This window comes from Geotrypetes seraphini, chromosome 10, assembly GCF_902459505.1.
Source record: "Geotrypetes seraphini chromosome 10, aGeoSer1.1, whole genome shotgun sequence".
In the NCBI taxonomy this organism is placed as follows: domain Eukaryota; kingdom Metazoa; phylum Chordata; class Amphibia; order Gymnophiona; family Dermophiidae; genus Geotrypetes; species Geotrypetes seraphini.
The window spans coordinates 4,751,442-4,773,117 of NC_047093.1; the positions used below are offsets into that span (position 1 = coordinate 4,751,442).

General features: G+C 47.6%; 1 protein-coding gene across 1 annotated transcript in view; it reads left to right on the forward strand.

Moving 5' to 3' along the window:
- Nucleotides 1–5,440: 5,440 nt before the first annotated feature.
- CYTH1 (cytohesin 1) overlaps nt 5,441–21,676 on the forward strand; it is a 90,243-nt gene continuing 74,007 nt past the window's right edge. The window contains exon 1 of the mRNA XM_033960190.1: nt 5,441–5,866. Coding sequence (XP_033816081.1) covers nt 5,836–5,866 — 31 coding nt within the window. The 5' untranslated portion in view covers nt 5,441–5,835. The remainder of the gene's footprint in view (nt 5,867–21,676) is intronic.

Consider the following 21,676-nt stretch of genomic DNA (forward strand, 5'->3'; position numbering starts at 1 on the left):
GAGAGAGACATGGGGCGAAAGATGCTGCACCCAGTCCGGGGTCTAAGAGAGGGAGAAATATTGGATGTGGTGGGAGAGAGACATGGGGCGAAAGATGCTGCACCCAGTCCGGGATCTAAGAGAGGGGGAAATATTGGATGTAATGGGAGAGAGACATGGGGTGAAAGATGCTGCACCCAGTCCGGTGTCTAAGACTGGGAGAAATATTGGATGTGGTGGGAGAGAGACATGGGGCGAAAGATGCTGCACCCAGTCCGGGGTCTAAGAGAGGGAGAAATATTGGATGTGGTGGGAGAGAGACATGGGGCGAAAGATGCTGCACCCAGTCCGGGGTCTAAGAGAGGGGGAAATATTGGATGTGATGGGAGAGAGACATGGGGCGAAAGATGCTGCACCCAGTCCGGGGTATAAGAGAGGGAGAAATATTGGATGTGGTGGGAGAGAGACATGGGGCGAAAGATGCTGCACCCAGTCCGGGGTATAACACAGGGAGAAATATTGGATGTGGTGGGAGAGAGACATGGAACATAAGAACTGCCTTCTCCGGATCAGACCTTCGGTCCATCAAGTCCGGCGATCCGCACTCGCGGAGGCCCTGCCAGGTGTACACCTGGCTTAATTTATAGTCCACCATATCCTTATATGCCTCTCTTAAGGAGATATGCATCTAGTTTGCTCTTGAAGCCTAGGACGGTCGATTCCGTCATAATCTCCTCTGGGAGGGCATTCCAGGTGTCAACCACTCTCTGAGTGAAGCAGAACTTCCTGACATTAGTCCTGAACCTGTCCCCCCTTAGCTTCATTACATGTCCTCTAGTCCGTGTCAAATTGGACAATGTAAATAATCTTCTCTGCTCTATTTTGTCGATTCCTTTCAGTATTTTGAAGGTCTCGATCATATCCCCACGCAGTCTCCTTTTCTCAAGGGAGAACAATCCCAGTGTTTTAAGTCGATCCTCATATTCCAGTTTCTCCATACCCTTCACTAGTTTAGTTGCTCGTCTCTGCACCCTCTCCAGCAGTTTTATATCCTTCTTTAGGTAGGGAGACCAATGTTGGACGCAGTATTCCAAGTGTGGTCTGACCATTGCCCTATAAAGCGGCATTATAACTTTCTCCGATCTACTCGAGATTCCTTTCTTTATCATGCCCAACATTCTATTTGCCTTCTTTGCCGCTGCCGCGCATTGTGCCGACGGCTTCAGGGTCCTATCTATCAGTACACCCAGGTCCTTTTCTTGTTCACTCTTCCCCAGAGTTGCACCTGACATTGTATACTCGTATTCCTTATTTTTATTGCCTAAATGCATTACCTTGCATTTCTCCACATTGAACTTCATCTGCCATTTCTCCGCCCATGTTTCTAACCGACACAAGTCGCTCTGGAGTTTCTCTCTATCCTCCTGTGATCTGATCGCCCGGCATAGTTTTGTATCGTCTGCAAACTTGATGATCTCACTGGATGTTCCTTCCTCCAGGTCATTGATATAAATATTAAAAAGGATCGGCCCAAGTACCGAGCCCTGGGGTACACCACTAGTCACTTTCTCCCAGTCGGAGAACTTCCCATTTATGCCCACTCTCTGCTTTCGGTTTTCCAGCCATTTGCCTATCCACCTTTGTATATCCCCCTCTATGCCATGGCTTTGTAGTTTCCTGAGAAGTCTTTCGTCTGGAACTTTGTCGAACGCTTTCTGGAAGTCCAAGTATATTATGTCCACCGGCTTCCCACTATCAATGGGGCGAAAGATGCTGCACCCAGTCCGGGGCATAAGAGAGGGAGAAATATTGGATGTGGTGGGGGAGAGACATGGGGCGAAAGATGCTGCACCCAGTCCAGGGTACAAGAGAGGGAGAAATATTGGATGTGGTGGGGGAGAGACATGGGGCGAAAGATGCTGCACCCAGTCCAGGGTACAAGAGAGGGAGAAATATTGGATGTGGTGGGGAAGAGACATGGGGCGAAAGATGCTGCACCCAGTCCGGGATCTAAGAGAGGGGGAAATATTGGATGTAATGGGAGAGAGACATGGGGCGAAAGATGCTGCACCCAGTCCGGGGTATAAGAGAGGGAGAAATATTGGATGTGGTGGGAGAGAGACATGGGGCGAAAGATGCTGCACCCAGTCCGGGGTATAAGAGAGGGAGAAATATTGGATGTGGTGGGAGAGAGACATGGGGCAAAAGATGCTGCACCCAGTCCGGGGTATAATAGAAGGAGAAATATTGGATGTGGTGGGAGAGAGACATGGGGCGAAAGATGCTGCACCCAGTCCAGGGTATAAGAGAGGGAGAAATATTGGATGTGGTGGGAGAGAGACATGGGGCGAAAGATGCTGCACCCAGTCCGGGGTATAAGAGAGGGAGAAATATTGGATGTGGTGGGAGAGAGACATGGGGCGAAAGATGCTGCACCCAGTCCGGGGTACAAGAGAGGGAGAAATATTGGATGTGGTGGGGAAGAGACATGGGGCGAAAGATGGTGCACCCAGTCCGGGGTATAATAGAAGGAGAAATATTGGATGTGGTGGGGGAGAGACATGGGGCGAAAGATGGTGCACCCAGTCCGGGGTATAATAGAAGGAGAAATATTGGATGTGGTGGGAGAGAGACATGGGGCGAAATATGCACCCAGTCTGGGGTATAAGACAGGGAGAAATATTGGATGTGGTGGGAGAGAGACATGGGGTGAAATATGCACCCAGTCCGGGTTTAAGAGAGGGAGAAATATTGGATGTGGTGGGAGAGAGACATGGGGTGAAATATGCACCCAGTCCGGGGTATAAGATAGGGAGAAATATTGGATGTGGTGGGAGAGAGACATGGGGCAAAAGATGCTGCCCCCAGTCCGGGGTATAAGAGAGGGAGAAATATTGGATGTGGTGGGAGAGAGACATGGGGCGAAAGATGCTGCACCCAGTCCGGGGTATAAGAGAGGGAGAAATATTGGATGTGGTGGGAGAGAGACATGGGGCAAAAGATGCTGCACCCAGTCCGGGGTACAAGAGAGGGAGAAATATTGGATGTGGTGGGAGAGAGACATGGGGCAAAAGATGCTGCCCCCAGTCCGGGGTATAAGAGAGGGAGAAATATTGGATGTGGTGGGAGAGAGACATGGGGCGAAAGATGCTGCACCCAGTCCGGGGTATAAGAGAGGGAGAAATATTGGATGTGGTGGGAGAGAGACATGGGGCGAAAGATGCTGCACCCAGTCCGGGGTATAAGAGAGGGAGAAATATTGGATGTGGTGGGAGAGAGACATGGGGCGAAAGATGCTGCACCCAGTCCGGGGTATAAAAGAGGGAGAAATATTGGATGTGGTGGGGGAGAGACATGGGGCGAAAGATGCTGCACCCAGTCCGGGGTATAAGAGAGGGAGAAATATTGGATGTGGTGGTGGGAGAGAGACATGGGGCGAAAGATGCTGCCCCCAGTCCGGGGTCTAAGAGAGGGAGAAATATTGGATGTGGTGGTGGGAGAGAGACATGGGGCGAAAGATGCTGCCCCCAGTCCGGGGTCTAAGAGAAGGAGAAATATTGGATGTGGTGGGGGAGAGACATGGGGCGAAAGATGCTGCACCCAGTCCGGGGTATAATAGAAGGAGAAATATTGGATGTGGTGGGAGAGAGACATGGGGCGAAATATGCACCCAGTCTGGGGTATAAGACAGGGAGAAATATTGGATGTGGTGGGAGAGAGACATGGGGTGAAATATGCACCCAGTCCGGGTTTAAGAGAGGGAGAAATATTGGATGTGGTGGGAGAGAGACATGGGGTGAAATATGCACCCAGTCCGGGGTATAAGAGAGGGAGAAATATTGGATGTGGTGGGAGAGAGACATGGGGCAAAAGATGCTGCCCCCAGTCCGGGGTATAAGAGAGGGAGAAATATTGGATGTGGTGGGAGAGAGACATGGGGCGAAAGATGCTGCACCCAGTCCGGGGTATAAGAGAGGGAGAAATATTGGATGTGGTGGGAGAGAGACATGGGGCAAAAGATGCTGCACCCAGTCCGGGGTACAAGAGAGGGAGAAATATTGGATGTGGTGGGAGAGAGACATGGGGCAAAAGATGCTGCCCCCAGTCCGGGGTATAAGAGAGGGAGAAATATTGGATGTGGTGGGAGAGAGACATGGGGCGAAAGATGCTGCACCCAGTCCGGGGTATAAGAGAGGGAGAAATATTGGATGTGGTGGGAGAGAGACATGGGGCGAAAGATGCTGCACCCAGTCCGGGGTATAAGAGAGGGAGAAATATTGGATGTGGTGGGAGAGAGACATGGGGCGAAAGATGCTGCACCCAGTCCGGGGTATAAAAGAGGGAGAAATATTGGATGTGGTGGGAGAGAGACATGGGGCGAAAGATGCTGCACCCAGTCCGGGGTATAAGAGAGGGAGAAATATTGGATGTGGTGGGAGAGAGACATGGGGCGAAAGATGCTGCACCCAGTCCGGGGTATAAGAGAGGGAGAAATATTGGATGTGGTGGGAGAGAGACATGGGGCGAAAGATGCTGCACCCAGTCCGGGGTATAAGAGAGGGAGAAATATTGGATGTGGTGGGAGAGAGACATGGGGCGAAAGATGCTGCACCCAGTCCGGGGTATAAGAGAGGGAGAAATATTGGATGTGGTGGGAGAGAGACATGGGGCGAAAGATGCTGCACCCAGTCCGGGGTATAAGAGAGGGAGAAATATTGGATGTGGTGGGAGAGAGACATGGGGCGAAAGATGCTGCACCCAGTCCGGGGTATAAGATAGGGAGAAATATTGGATGTGGTGGCAGAGAGACATGGGGCGAAAGATGCTGCCCCCAGTCCGGGGTCTAAGAGAAGGAGAAATATTGGATGTGGTGGGAGAGAGACATGGGGCGAAAGATGCTGCACCCAGTCCGGGGTATAAGAGAGGGAGAAATATTGGATGTGGTGGGAGAGAGACATGGGGCGAAAGATGCTGCACCCAGTCCGGGGTATAAGAGAGGGAGAAATATTGGATGTGGTGGGAGAGAGACATGGGGCGAAAGATGCTGCACCCAGTCCGGGGTATAAGAGAGGGAGAAATATTGGATGTGGTGGGAGAGAGACATGGGGCGAAAGATGCTGCACCCAGTCCGGGGTATAAGAGAGGGAGAAATATTGGATGTGGTGGGAGAGAGACATGGGGCGAAAGATGCTGCACCCAGTCCGGGGTATAAGAGAGGGAGAAATATTGGATGTGGTGGGAGAGAGACATGGGGCGAAATATGCACCCAGTCTGGGGTATAAGAGAGGGAGAAATATTGGATGTGGTGGGAGAGAGACATGGGGCGAAAGATGCTGCACCCAGTCCGGGGTATAAAAGAGGGAGAAATATTGGATGTGGTGGGGGAGAGACATGGGGCGAAAGATGCTGCACCCAGTCCGGGGTCTAAGAGAGGGAGAAATATTGGATGTGGTGGTGGGAGAGAGACATGGGGCGAAAGATGCTGCCCCCAGTCCGGGGTCTAAGAGAAGGAGAAATATTGGATGTGGTGGGGGAGAGACACCCTGGATCCCTCCCCCTCTCTTTGCGCGCTCTGTGTATTCTTCATAAGGTTATAGTATGGAAGCCATGGGATGCTGGAGTGAGAATGAACTCAATTGATTTCCTCTGCCTCTGCTTTTGGGTGGGGGCGGGGAAAGGAAGCTCGAGGCAGCAGCAGCAGCAGCTCGTGCCGGCTCGTCGCGAGCGCCATTTGGCCGCACGTGCGCATTCGGAAGCAGGTGGCAGCGGCCGGGCCAATGCGCGTCGGCGAGGTCGTTGTGGGCGTGTCGCGGTGCCGGCACTGAGCGGGGCGGAAGGCAAAGCGCTGTGGGCGCCATGGAGGACGAGGGCGGCGCGGAGGAGTTGGGTGAGTGAGGGGGAGACGGGGCGCGCGGGTGGGGGCTTTGCGTCGGAACGAGGCTAATTCATCCGCGCGCTCGAGCGAGAAAGAGCAACAAGTTAAAAAAAAAAAAAAGACCAGGCAACGTCAAAAGCAGCAGCGAAACTTCATCCAACCTTCAGTCCTCTGCCCTCACCCTTCTCCTGAGCCTGTTTAGAGGGTAAGCTCTTTGGAGCAGGGACTCCTAAGTAGTAGTAGTCTTTGGGAAGCAGAGCTGAGCTTGTGATGTCATAATGCCTCATTCCACCAATAAGAGCCAGCCTCATCAGTGATGTCACAATGGCTGGATTGTCCTGGACTCCCCTCCGCCCCCTTATTTGAATCCATGACATCCTGTTTCGATTAGAAACTCTTTGAGCAGAGACTGTCTGTTTCTTCCTTGTAACTGTGCAGCGCTATAGAAATAATTAATAGTAAATAGTAGGAGTTCCATGAAACAGTTTCAAAACCACTTCACAGCATTGAAATTCAAATGAGAGATAGAAAAAGGTAGGAATAATACTGATGCATATTGAATCATAAATCAGAACATTCAAATAACAGGTTTACTCAATGTTTGCTTGTCCTTTCGGAGGAGCTTGGAATGGGTTACAAATTAGGTACTCAAACATTTTCCCTGTCTGTCCCGGTGGGCTCTCTAATATACCTGGGGCACTAAAGGATTAGGTGACTTGCCCAGGGTCACAAGGAGCAGCATAGGGTTTGAACTCACAACTATGGACTTTTCCTCCAGGAACTTGAACAAACTGTTCTTAAACCCAGCTTTGCTAACCACTGTTACCACGTTCCAGAGCTTCACTATTATGAGTGAAAAAATATTTCCATGTAACTTCATTGAGTGGCCCCTAGTCTTTCTAACTTTTCATGGAGTAAAACAACCGATTCCCTTCTAACCATTCTACAACACTCAGGATTTTATAGACTTCAACCATATCTCTCTCCAGCCGTCTTTTACAAGCTAAAGAGCCCTAACCTCTTTCCTCATATGAATGACGTTCCATCACCTTTATCATCTCAGTCACTCTTTTTTTAACCTTTTCTAATCCCAGTATATCTTTTTTGCGATAATGGTGACCAGTCTTGAACGCAGTACTCAATGGACGATACAGAGGCATTATAATATTGTTAGTCTTGTTTACCATTACTTCTCTAATAATTCCTAGCTTCCAGTTTGCTTTTTTGGCCACCCCTACATATTGGGCAAAAGGTTTTAGCATATTGCCTACAATGACACCTTGGACCCTACCATCTAGTAAATATAATTTGGATTATTCTTCCCAATGTGCATCATTTGGAATTTGTCTACATTAAATTTCATCTGCCCAATTTCCTAAGGTCTTCCTGCAATTTTGACAACTTTTAGTGTCATCTGCAAATTCAATCATCACACTTGTTCCAATTTTCAGATGATTTCTAAATATGTTAAATAGCAGGCCAGAACCCTGTGGCACAGCAATCCTCCACTGAGAAACATGGTCATTTAGCTCAACTCTTAAGCCACAACAGAACATTGCCTCCTAGCCCATGACTTTCATTTTCTCAGCAGTCTCTCATGAGGAACTTTGGCGAAAGCTTTCTGTCCACTGGTCTCCTTTCGTCACACCAACAAAGAAATACAGCAATGGGTCTATTGTTTTCCTCCATTTGCATAAACTATTTTAGTAGCTTCTCTTAATTTTTCCAGATATTTTTGCTCGTCTTCCTCTTTCTATGATCTTTCTAGTCTATGAAAGCTAACTTCTTTCTCCTTACGATTTCAGATGTGGCCGCTTTTTCCTGTTTTTACTTACAAAGGGGTCCTTTTACTAAAGTGTGCGCTAAATGCCAACGGATCCATTATATTCTATGGACGCGTTAACATTTAACGCGCCTTAGTAAAAGAGGGGGAAATGATTTGTTCTTCTTACAAACTCTTTCAAGATGTCTCTTTCTTTTGATTTACATATCTACACTTAAAAAAAAATAACTGGTATGAGTTTAGATTATTATGTGTGCTGGATGGAATAACTAGTAAAAAGTTTAATTGTATATAGGAGATTTAAGTTTAGATAATAATTATTTGATCCAAGTTAAGTTAAATATCCTAATGAGAGGTCTCATTCCTGTCTGTTTCCATCTATTGTCCACTGGAAGGGGTGTTGGGCTTGAGGGCTCTTTCATTCTCTTTCACCATTTCTTAATTGTGTAGTTTTTCATTGTTTCCACCCATCTTGGTGGCTCTTAGAAAGAAACATAGAAAGATGACGGCAGAAAAGGGCTATAGCCCATCAAGTCTGCCCACTCTACTGACCCACCCCATTAAGTCTGAGTGCTGCTCGACCCACGTAGGGATCCCACGTGGATGTCCCATTTATTCTCAAAGTCGAGCACGCTAGTGGCCTTGATCACCTGCACCAGTAGTTTGTTCCAGTGATCCACCACCCTTTCTGTAAAGAAATACTTCCTGGTGTCACCACCAAATCTCCCTTCTCTGAGTTTGAGCGGGTGCCCCCTTGTGACTGAAGGTCCCTTAGGAAAGAATATGTCGTTTTCCACCTCGACACGACCTGTGACGTACTTAAATGTCTCAATCATCTCACCCCTCTCCCTGCGCTTCTCTAGAGAGTAGAGCTGCAACTTGCCCAGTCTTTCCTCGTATGAGAGTCCCTTGAGTCCGGAGACCATCCTAGTGGCCATTCGCTGGACTGACTCAGCTTGAAGTACATCTTTACAGTAATGTGGCCTCCAGAATTACTGTACTCCAGATGAGGTCTCACCATGGTTCTGTACAGTGGCATTATGACTTCAGGTTTACGGCTGACGAAGCTTCTATTGATACATCCCAGCATTTGCCTTGCCTTGGATCCCGTTCTTCTGAAGTCCTAGCTAGTGTTTCTCCATTCAAGGTGTATGTTCTGCATGGATTTCTGCTGCCGAGATGCATCACCTTACACTTCTTTGCGTTGAAGCCCAGCTGCCATGTTGAGGACCAGTTTTCCAACTTGATCAGATCCTGCGTCATACCATCCGTGAGATAGCTTTCACCTACTATATTACACAGTTTGGCGTCGTCGGCAAACAGCACTACTTTTCCCTGAAGCCCTCGGGTCAAGTCCCTTATGAATATGTTAAAAAGGGATGGTCCGAGGACTGAGCCCTGCGGCACTCCGCTAGTCACCTCCGATGTCTTAGAGAGGGTGCCTTTGTTCGGTGAGTTGGGATCCCAAATGTGGTTACAAAACTCATGTTTCAGGGTCACAACCCGGGTGGGGTTTTTCGTAAGTGCATTATATTTCTGCACCCCCAGCAGGTTACTCAGGGCCACAAAAAGACTGAAATGCACTAATGCACTAATGGATACCGTCAGACAACAACTTAGTAAAGGGAAAAAAATGCTTCTCATACAACTGGACCTAACGGCGGCATTCGACTTAGTAGACCACAACATCCTTCTACAGATCTTAGATGCAATAGGCATCTCAGATAAAGTATACTCTTGGTTTGAAGGATTCCTAAAACTCAGAACCTACAGTGTAAAATCAAACAAAGAAAAGTCAGAATCCTGGTCAAACCCCTGCGGCGTACCACAAGGATCTCCACTATCCCCTACCCTCTTCAATCTCTACACTGCCTCTCTAGGAACGCATCTGGACAATCTGGGCATAACCACCTATAGTTATGCGGATGACATCACCATCCTCATCCCATACGATCATTCTAAACCTACCATGACAGACAAACTTCACCAAACACTTGAAACAGTCACAACCTGGATGAAAAATCACAAACTTAAACTCAACCAAGACAAAACCAAATTCATCCTCCTCGAAAATGACAAGATCCAAACCACAACCAACCTAGATATAAACGCAATCAAATATCCCATCCAAACCACCATAAAACTACTTGGCATGACCATAGACAGATGCTGCACTATGCAACCGCAAATAAATAAAACAATTCAAAAATCATTCGCAGTCATGAGAAATCTGAGACAAGTCCGAAAATTCTTTGAAAGAACACAATTCCAACTTATAGTACAATCCCTAATACTAGGTATATTGGACTACTGTAACATCCTCTTACTTCCATGCCCTGCAACTACGATAAGACAACTCCAAACAATCCAAAATACAGCTTTGAGACTCATCTACTCATTGAAAAAACATGACCACATCACTGAAGCCTTCATTAACTCACATTGGCTCCCAATCCAAGAAAGAATCCAATTCAAATTCTACTGCATATTATTTAAAACCCTACACGGAGACAGCCCATCATACCTGAACAATCGCCTCATCCAAGCACCCACTACCAGACACAGAAAAACGCACTCCCCATTCATACCCCCCCCAATCAAGGAAGTAAAAAGAACAAAACTACACGACGGCCTCCTAGCCACTCAAGCCGCAAGGCTGGACAACCAGATCTCCAACCTTCTGATGACCACCCCAGACTATAGGACGTTCAGAAAAGAAATAAAAACCACACTTTTCAAGAAATTCCTGAAGCAGCAATAACACCACGACCTCTTAGTAACTTTAAAACTGACATTTGATCTACCCATTACTGCACTAATAATAACAAAAGAATCTCCAATATGACCACCTATTAACTCTCTTACAAACCACCCCACCCTCAACAACCCGCTAAATGTTCATAAGATCTACAACTTACCTCTCTAGCTAATCATTGTAACTCTGTTTTTTTAAATTAACCTTTTGTAATCCGCCTTGAACCGCAAGGTAATGGCGGAATAGAAATCCCTAATGTAATGTAATGTAATGTAATGTAATCTACATTGTATCACAGAGAACAGAGTTTTCACTGAGGTCCTCCCGCAATGACATTAATCAAGATATTGGGCTCAAGAGCAATGTCTGGAAAATATGTTTTCGGTTCATAGTCATTCATGCGCGGACAAATCAGCGCAAGACCCCAGTGCGCCGCCTAAAAAGTGACTTTTAAAGAGCTCTGACGCGGGATGTGAGTGGGGAACCCCCCAGATACTTCATACTCTTCACGCTGCCGTGCCGGGGTGGGGGGAGTTGGAACCCTCCATTATAGAGTAAACTTAACTTTTTCCCGTTTTTTTAGGAAAAAGTTAAATTTTCTCTATAATGTGGGGGGTTGCACCCCCCCCAACGGCAGCGTGAAGAGTATGAAGTAAAGTGGGGGGGTTCTCCCCCACACCCCCTGTCGTAGCTCTTTAAAAGTAACTTTTTAGGCAGCGCTCTAGGGTCTTGCGCCGAATTGTCTGTGCTGCAATGTCTTTTGTCCCATCACCCATGTTTTCACCTTGAATGCTTTCCTGTAGGAGACGGTGGAGAGAAAACAGAGTGGGATATGCCCAGAGGATCCCAAGAAGAAAGAGAGTGGAAACCAAGCACCCAGCATTTCAGCTTAAAAAACCTGTAACTTTATTCCTTACTAGTGTTTAAGCCCGTTAGATTAACGGGTGCTAGATGTCTCCTGCTTTTGAACTTGGGCAGGGGCAGAGGCAGAGCCGGGGCGGGAGGGAGTGACGGTGGGAGAGCAATTTCAAAGCCTCAGCAGCGGCGGCTCCTTGACCAATCCGCGCTTACAACGTCCCCACACTTGCGGTCTGGCTGGCTCCCCCACCAAAGCCCTTCGCAGCGGCAGCCCCTCCCGCATCCGTCCCCACGTCCCAAGCCTCTCCGAAGACCGGCTCCCACGAAAATGGTACCCCTCTGTCCAAAGCCGTGGCAGCAGCCTCCCTCAAGACACATTTCAAATCTGACATATTGTAATCACAAAACAGAAAATAAAATTATTTTTCTTACCTTTTGTTGTCTGGTCATTATTCATATCATGTAGGGGTCCCAGGCTTTGATTGGCTTTTGATAACACGCTTGCCAGGGCCCCTTCTTTCTTCTTCCCTCCCTCCCTCCATCCCGGCAGCTGAAGACAGGCACCTCCCCCCAGTGGTCTGAGACAGGAGGGAGCAGTTAGGAGAGGGTCTGAGGGCAAAGAGGGGCTCAACAGTGCACAAATACCTTTCCTTCCCTCCCTCCATCAAGTGCAGTGCAGCTCCACCAATGTTAAAAGGAGCCGCGTCGAAATCGGAGGCCTGCCACTGCCGTAGCACATTCCCCTCTGCCTTGGTCCCGCTCCTTCTCTGACATATGGGACCGCGGCAAAGGGAACGTGTTACGGTGGCGGCAGGGCTCCAATTTCAAAGCAGCTCCTTTTAACATAGGCGGAGTTGAACTGAAGGAACGGTGGGGCCGGGTGAGGAAGGCCGCCTGCTAGGTAGGGGGACAACAATGGCGCTTATGCTCAAGCCCCCGCCGCAGCTCCTCTCTCGATCCTGGTGCGGTTCGAGAGAGGAGTCGTGGCGGCGGCTTGAACATAAGCGCGATTGTTGTCCCCCTACCTAGCCGCGAGGCTGCGGCGGGGTTTCCATGGCAACCCGATCGCGGATCTCAGTGTAGGGCCGGGTCTGGCGGCGCCGTGTAGGGCGGAGGCGGGACCTCAGCACTGCACCGCCGGGCGGCTCACGCCGCCGGCCCCCAGGAGCTCAAGGCCGGTTGCGGACATGCCTGGCGTGGCATAGTGCAGGAGGAGTGATCGGTGGCGCGAGGTAGAGAGCAGGTGATGACAGTGATTGGTGGCGCAAGGTGGAGAGTAGGTGATGACGTGGGGCCGCGTGGGGCCGTAGAAAGAGCGGGGCATGCTGCAGTCTTGGCGGCCACGGACATACGGATCACGGAAGCACGCCGATAAGACTGCGCATGCGCCGCCTACGGTTTTATTATATAGATGTGGGGAGAGGAGGTGACTGGATGCACCATTTCTTTTTCAATCTACCATCATTTGCTATATTTTCTAGCACCAAAAGCCAGGTTATCTCCTTTCCCAGATTAGCAGCAGCAGCAGTACCAGAGCCCTGGTGCCCTCCAGCTAACCTCCTAGAAAAATTCTAGGGCTACTAGCTGGGAGTTTCTCTGAGCCCCACGTTCTGCAGGTTTATTGGAATATAATGTAAAGGACTGATGGGGAAGGCAGAGGGCTAGATACACAAAAATCCATCAGCCTCTTATGTTGAACAAGAGCTGGAGAGAGGATGGAAGCAGCTCAGAAAAGTCATTAAAATGATACCCAAACACTGCACAGAGAGGCCTAATGAGCAGGACCAGAAGGTTGTCTGCATTTTAACTTGAGGAATTTCAGAAAGTTTGAAGCTAAATCACTGACAGCAGTAAAATCTAAATCCCCTCCCCAATCGCACATGCACATGCAAATAACACACTAGTCATCCCCTTGAACCTCATTTACGAAAAATATCCAAACTCCTAAATAAGCATCTCAGGTATCCACTTAACTGATTCCTTCAAAGTTAGGTATCTTTCTTCAGTTGCCTATATTGTTTTCCCCACTGAACCTTGTAACTACTTGAACCCTGTCAAGTTATTCTATACTTGTATTTCTATACCACAACATGTAATTTACTTAAATCGTTGTAATGTAATTCTCTCGGTAATGTCCTGATCTCTTTTAACTGTAATCCGCTTAGAACCGCAAGGCACAGGCGGAATAGAAATCACAAATGTAATGTAAAAGGAGATATAACACATCCTGTTTCTGATACTCCACCCCACCCCCCTCTAATTTGCCTTGTTCCTGCCTTTCAACACCTCATTTTTCTTATCAGGACCCTCACACATCGCTCCACCAATGCACATCATTCCTGGGAACCCACAAACACCTCTAGCAAAGCACCTCAATTCCCACGCTCCCTGAGACCCTACGCAAAATCCCCCTGAAGTAGGATCACACAATTGAGTCTGGGGTATTTATAAGAAGAGGGAGAAGGAACTGAAACTGTCTCAGAAATGACTCGCACGCACACATTACTGTAATAAGGACTTCCTCCCTCTGCAGCAAGATCAGAAGTCAGAGAACAAACAGGAACTAAGAAGCTGGGGTTGGGGGGGGAGCAGGAATTGGGCAAAATGAACAAAAAAAGAGGCTTTGCAAGAAGGATAAAGCGGTAGAGAGAAGAGCAAGTTCAGCACTAAGCAAGGGAAAGGACCTCCAATATCTGGGAACACTAGAGACTAGTTCTGACTAGCTTTGACCTAGTCAGTGGCTCATTTGCTTACTGGCATCTATGGATTGTTACCGTGTTTGTTTAAATTTGCATTTTTGCTACTTCCTTTCCCACGTCCTCTGCCCAGGTTCTGCTACTGTGACTGTCGGAGCTTCATCAACCTGCTCCCCTCCCCCACCTTCTCGGTACACGCCTTTCTTACTATTTATTGATCACCTTCCAGTCCATAAAATCACACAAACAACCGGCAAGAACCTAGAAATGACATTTTGCAGGAGTTCAAGGGAAGAGCTGGGTCTCGTGAATCATCCCATAAGCTTCTTGACACCGTTCTAGTGGAAGGTTATTCCACCAAAAACACGCCATCCTCTGATAGTGGGAACCACCGCTTGCCCTGCATGACTCGGGCATGATTCTGGCCCAGTGTATGCTAGGCTCTCTTTTCCTTCAGATAGCTCTGGCCTTTACGCTGCTAGTTTAAAGTGAGCTACATTCAGGGAGAACAGACTTTGCAGTCTAAAAGCTGTGGGGTTGCTACAGCCTTGATGTGTGCAGTCAGACCTAGTTACTATCATCTGCATTAACGGCCTTAAGATTTTGGATCCGAGGTCGTGGAGAATATCGCGACTTGTCTAAGGCCACAGGAAGCATCATGTAACACTCAAATCCTGGCTTCTCTGGTTTTCAATCCACTTCTTCCCCCAAACCCAACAGTTCTCTCTCCTCCTGGGTCCTTTCCCTGCTCCTTCTCTCCAGTCATTGATCTAATTAAGCAGATGGGTTTTAGAGAGCCATTCTCTAATGTCGCTGACAAAATCCGACAGGCTGAAAAGACAAGTGATTTTTGAGGAATGTCGCATGCAAATGAGGTTCACAGAGGATCACCTAATTTCCATGAGAAGAGTTGCCAGAGATAGCGATCAGCACATGTGCAGAATAGTCCACGGAAAGAGGCATAAATGTGTGCATGGGTGGATAGGAGGGGCAGAGAACTACCAACAAAGGCTACATCGTCATGTCAGTCATAGGCATGCCAGTGCTATTGGATGGAAGGGAAGGGAGAGGAGGGTCAATCATCAGCTTTCAACAAGCATGCATAAGGTCACCAGATTTTCCCAAAGGAAAATCCGGACCCATGGCCATGCCCACAGACTCGCCCAGTTTCACCTGCAACACGCCACATTCACCCCCTAGCCACACCCCCAGACGGCATCTGCGGATGCCCCCTCCTGAAGCGAATTTTACAGGAAGCTTTTCAAAACCCGGACAAAGTGCCAGGTTTTGAAAAGCTGTCCAGACCCCCGGACGTGCCCTCAAAAAGGAGGGCATGTCTGGGGAAATCCGGACTTCTGGTAATCCCTAAGCATGCACATAAGACACACCCTCTAATTCAGGCGTTAGAGACGTGTGCTTTCAAAATGTTTTGCCCATGATTATAATTTATGTTAATAGTGTCCTTTTAATGTTTTTATCATGAGCCTCCACCAGATACATGTGCCTGAGACGCACTTTTCACAGTACCGGCATCTCTGAACCAGTCAGTAATTTGGGGTCATTAAAACCCCGACGCTTCATTTGGAAAATCACCCGGCGTGCTTGTTTTAATATTAATGACCTCGTTGTACTACATTTGCATGGCAGAGTCGGAGGCTGCTCGGAAAAGACTCGGCAGGTAAAATACTGGCATGCTAAACCGTCTAGAACCGATTTAACAACCATCGTTAAAGGCAGGGTGCCTTTTGAAAATCTGGCCCTTAGTCATGTAACTGCAGTGAATTAGAAGCTATGGCACAAAAAGATAACGTTGACATCATAGGCATCACGGAATCCAGGTGGACTGAGGAAAACATCTGGGACATTGTGCTACTGGGATACAAACTATACCGCAGAGATAGAGTGGCTCAAAAAGGTGGGGGCATTGCCATATACGTCAAAGAAGAAATTGAATCTACTAGAGAGAACACGCCATAACTGACGGCTAAGTTAGAGTCTGGGTCAAAATTCCAGGGACAAATGGCCTGGAAACGAAGATTGGCATCTACTACCGTCCCCCAGGGCAGTCCAAAGAAATTGACAGAGAAATGACGGACGATATTAAACACAACTGCAAAGGAGGCAACGCAGTTATCATGGGTGACTTCAACTATCCAGGAATAGACTGGAACTTAGGCACCTCCGGCTGCGTTAGAGAGACCAAGTTCTTGGATGCTGTAGGCGATTGTTTCCTGGAACAACTTGTCAAGGAAAATACTAGAGGAAATGCAATTCTGGACTTAATTCTAAATGGCCTGCGAGGACTGGCACAAGATGTAGAAGTAGAAGGGACGCTGGGAAACAGCAATCACAATATGATCCGCTTCGATCTGGACGCAGGGGAGAAACATCGTTCCAAAACCACAGCCATAGCACTGAACTTCCGAAAAGGGAATTACGAAGGGATGAGACTCATGGTAGGGAAGAAGATTAAGAAGAGGATAAGCACTGTAAAAACACTAGAGCAAGCTTGGTCCCTTTTTAAGGACACAGTCATCGAGGCGCAAAATCTATATATACCGCATATCAACAAGGGATCAAAGAGGAAAAAGAACAAAGAACCGGCGTGGCTCACTGTAGAGGTGAAGGAAGTGATCAGAGACAAGAAAACTTCGTTTAAGGAATGGAAAAGGTAAAAAAACGGATGAAAACTGGAACAAGCACAAACAATATCAACCCAGGTTCCATAAGGGGATAAAAGTGGCCAAAAGAGACTACGAGGAAAAAATAGCCAAGGAGGCGAAGAACTTCAAGCCGTTCTTTCGATATATTTAAGGGGAACGACCCACAAAGGAAGTGGTGGGACCGTTGGATGACCATGGAATAAAGGGAGCGCTAAAGGAGGACAAAGCAATCACCGACAAACCGAAGACATTTTTTGCGTCTGTATTTACCGAAGAAGATTTACACAGCATACCGGAACCCATCAGGCTATATGCTGGAAGCGAAAATGGGAAACTAACAGGGCTAATGGTCAGTCTAAAAGAGGTATGCAGGCAGATTGATAGGCTCAAGAGTGATAAATCCCCAGGACCGGAAGGTATCCATCTGAGGGTCGTCAAGGAACTGAGAGGGACTATTGCTGAACTGCTTCAGCTAATAGCCAATCTGTCAATCAAATCAGGAAAGATTCTGGAGGACTGGAAGGTGGCAAATGTTACGCCAATCTTCAAAAAAGATTTGAGAGGAGACCTGGGAAACTACAGACCGATGAGTCTGACCTCGGTACTGGGAAACATGGTAGAGGCGCTGATAAAGGACTCCATCATTGATCATCTGGATGGACATGGTCTGATGAGGACCAGCCAGCATGGTTTCAGCAAAGGCTGATCTTGTTTGACAAACTTGCTGCACTTCTTCGAGGGAGTAAACAAGCAGATAGACAAGGGCAACCCGGTCGACATTGTATATCTGGATTTTCAGAAGGCGTTTGACAAGGTTCCACATGAACGACTACTTCAGAAAATTGTGAGCCGTGGAATCGAGGGTGAAATACGTAGATTAAAAACTGGCTGGAGCATAGGAAACAGAGAATGGGGGTAAATGGACAATACACAGACTGGAAGAGCATCACCAGTGGGGTGCTGCAGGGCTCAGTGCTTGGACCCATGCTTTTCAACATCTTTATAAATGATCTGGACATAGGTACGATGAGTGAGGTGATTAAATTTGCGGATGATACGAAGTTGTTCAGAGTAGTGAAGACACAGGGGGATTGCGAAGATCTGCAACGTGACATAATCAGGCTCAAGGAATGGTGCATCGAAATGGCGGATGAGGTTCAACGTGGATAAGTGTAAAGTGATGCATGTCGGTATCAAAAATCTCATGCATGAATACAGGATGTCCTGGACAATACTTGGAGAGACCTCTCAGGAAAGAGACTTGGGAGTTCTGATTGACAAGTCGATGAAGCTGTCCGTGCAATGTGCGGTGGCGGCGAAAAGAGCGAACAGAATGCTAGGAATGATTAAGAAGGGGATCACGAATAGATCAGAGAAGGTTATCATGCAGCTGTACCGGGCCATGGTGCGCCCTCACCTGGAGTACTGCGTTCAGCCCTGGTCGCCCTACATGAAGAAGGATATGATGCTACTTGTAAGGGTCCAGAGAAGGGCGACTAAGATGGTTAAGGGGCTGGTGGAGTTGCCATATAGTGAAAGATTAGAGAAACTGGGCCTTTTCTCCCTCGAACAGAGGAGATTGAGAGGAGACATAATCAAAACATTCAAGATACTGAAGGGAATAGACTTAGTGGATAGGGACTGGTTGTTCACCCTCTCCAAGGTAGGGAGAACGAGAGGGCACTCTCTAAAATTGAAAGGGGACAGATTCCGTACAAACGTAAGGAAGTTCTTCACCCAGAGAGTGGTAGAGAACTGGAACGCTCTTCCGGAGTCTGTCATAGGGGAAAACCTCCAGGGATTCAAGGCAAAGTTAGACAAGTTCCTGCAGAACCGGAACATACTCAGGTAGGGCTGGTCTCAGTTAGGGCGCTGATATTTGACCAGAGGGCTGCCGCGTGAGCGGACTGCTGGGCAAGATGGACCACTGGTCTGACCCAGCAGCGGCAGTTCTTATGTTCTTATGCAGTCCTTTGCAGGTGACAGAGGGACTGCAGGGGGTCTGCTCCTATTTCTCGAGCGAGAGAGCAGGGCACTGGGGTTTCCCCAGGGAATCTGACCTGGAGCAAGGCCATTTGCCAGCCATGTCCTGGAAAGCTGGAAGTTGGCCTGTTGCTTTAAATATCTGACTAGCTGCCAATCTCAGCTGCTGAAACCCAGCTGGACTTACAGGTCAGCAGCTCTGTCTGCTCATGACAAAGACAGTCTGCTTGGCACAAAGCAAAGTTCTGAGGAAGAGAGGGAAACTGTCCCATGTAATCAACTCAGGGCTAGGAGTGCACATGTCTTGTATCACATCCTCTACCCATAGGGCTGCATCTTCCCATAATGATCACTTAATGCGCATGGACACAACACAACGCAAGACAGATTATCTGCCTCTGGCAGGTTTTGGTTTCCTCTTTCTCCCTTTTTAGGGGTACAGACCACAGTATGACATATTCAAAGATATCACTATTATTCTAAAAATTCATTGTATTCAAGGACTTCATTGTTATACCTACGCTGACTGTCCAGCTCTTCTTATTGTAAATCGCCTCGAACTACTTTGGCTTTGGCGGTATATAAAAAATAAAATAATTATTATATATCAAAGAGTGTGTGTGGGAGGGTGCTTGTGGTGGAGGTTGAGTGGGATCTTTAGGGGGTGTATAGTGGATATGGTGAGGCTTTTTGTGTTTTTTCTGTTTCAAGGTCATTTGTACAGCTGACTTGAGAGAGGTCTGCGCTTTACACTGTGGTTTGGGGTTTGATGGTCTTTAAAGTAGTGAAAGTTAGGTAGCCAGAAAAGGTTTTGCTGCCTGCTAGGTTATCTAAACAGCAAGATGTGGGCTTACTGTAGCACCTCAAGCATCTCGCTGAGTTCTAGCCACTGATAGGAAGTTTCCGCTTTGATCATACCACAGACCGTATATCGAATACATGAGCCAACAAACATCACTCAATGTGTAATTAAACTCTGGGATTCGTTGTTGGTGAAAGCAGCTTAGCAGGGTTTAAAAAAGGTTTGGATACCTTCCTAAATCCATAAGTCATTATTAAGATGGATGTGAGGAAATAAGAACATAAGCAGTGCCTCTGCTGGGTCAGACCAGAGGTCCATCATGCCCAGCAGAGGCCCATCAGGTCCAGTTGCTGTGTAGTAATCCTCTATCCAAGGATAGGCAATATAAAATATGTTTTACTGTTTGGGATCTTGCCAAGTATTTGTGACCAGGGTTGGCCACTGTTGGGAACAGGATGCTAGGCTTAATGGACGTCCCAGTATGGTAATTCTTACGTAAATCTCAGATGAGCCAAAGAGGTGCTGAATTCCACTCGTACAACTTAGTCTGTGTGTTTGAGGGCTGCTTTTAAATAGCAGAAAAGGTCAGGTTCAGTGGCAGTGATGGGGGAGGCACGCGGCGCTTTGACTCTGGGTCCCCAGTACTGGGATGGATGAGTGTGAGTGTTCAGGGAGGATGACAGACGTTGAGGATGTATAATACATGGAGAATCATAGCATCCTGGGTGATACACTGTCAAAAGCGCGCCAGACTTTGGAATGCCGACAATCCCATGATATGTGCGCATTGCTGCTTCCACCAGCTTTTAAGGCTTTCCGTTAGCGCTGTGAGGAGGGGTGTGTGGGTGAAACCCTCCCCCCACTACATTTATAAGTCCTCGTGCTCCTGTTGGGGGGGAAATCCCCCCCCCCCCAATGGGAGCGCAAGCACTTGTAAATGTAGCGGGCCTCCCCCACACCCCCTCACAGTGCTAACAGAAAGCCTTAACAATGGCGGTAGCGGCAGCATGCATATGTCCTGCGCACAAATGTCGCCACGGGATTGTCGGCACGCCAAAGTCCGTTGCGCTTTTGACAGGTCACCTCCTGGGTATGCAAAGGTTAGAAAACAGCTCTACAGTCCCCATCATGCTTGAGAAATAACTGCGGGGATAGGAAAAACTCCCCCTCCAAACCATCACCACTACCACACCTTTGTCTTACTAAGGGAGGATTTGGTTCATGTTATCTTCATGATTTCACTTTTGGAACTTGATTGTGGCAACAGAAGGGGGGTGGGATGGTCAGCATTCAGAGCATTCCTGGTTCCCGTCTGTCTCCTTTGCACCTGCAGACGTCTGTTTGGGCCACACTTCCTGGTACCCGGAGGATGGGTGTTTGAAGGGCACACTAATATCACTTTTCACTTCCATTAGGTGCTTTTAGGAGTTTGTTACTGTTTCTGGGCTGATTATTTTGATTTTTTTTCTGAATATTTTGTTTGCCAAACACTTTGGAAATCAGTCACATTAATATTTTCTGACCGTTACTTTTAGTTACTGTTAAGCGAGTCGAGCTCCATTTTGGTCTCGAGAGGCAGGACTGTTTCCTTGTGTTGTCTCCATCTTCTCTTCTCCCTTGGGGCATACCTTCCTGCTACCCAATTTCTTCTCTCACCCCTTTTGCACGTTCACCCTCCACATCTCCTTCAGCTGTGTGCTTTCCTCCTCACCCTCCAAACATCTGGCTCTGAGCTACCTCCCCAATACTAGCCCTTTCCTCTGGTCATCTCTCTCACTAGGGACGGATTGCCTTCCACATTCTGGTATAGATTGTGCCCCAGCCCACCTCCATCCATTCAGGTGCAGGTGTGGGCAGCCTTGTACAACCAATCATAACGTCACATTTATTTACCGCATTACTCTTCAGATCTATGCGGTTGAACAAAGCAAAGAACTGCTACAAACACAGAGTAAAGAACAAATTCAGTCTTTCAAAAATCTTAAATAAGTAGATCGTTAACAATTTCCTGAAGTTTTCATATGATGTAGATGCAACGAATAACTGATGAAAGTCAGCATCCCAAGTGGCTGCTTGAAATGACAATAATCAATTACGATATCTTTTATAGCGCCAACCTTTGGGCAATGGAAATTCAGAAAGTGTAGCTATTTGAGTAGAATGTCAATGATGGGAAAAAATTAATTGATCTACCAGATATTACTTTATAACACAGGCAACCAAATGTAAACTGCACTTTAGCTTCCATGGGGAGCCAGTGCAGCTCCCTATAACACTTTTCC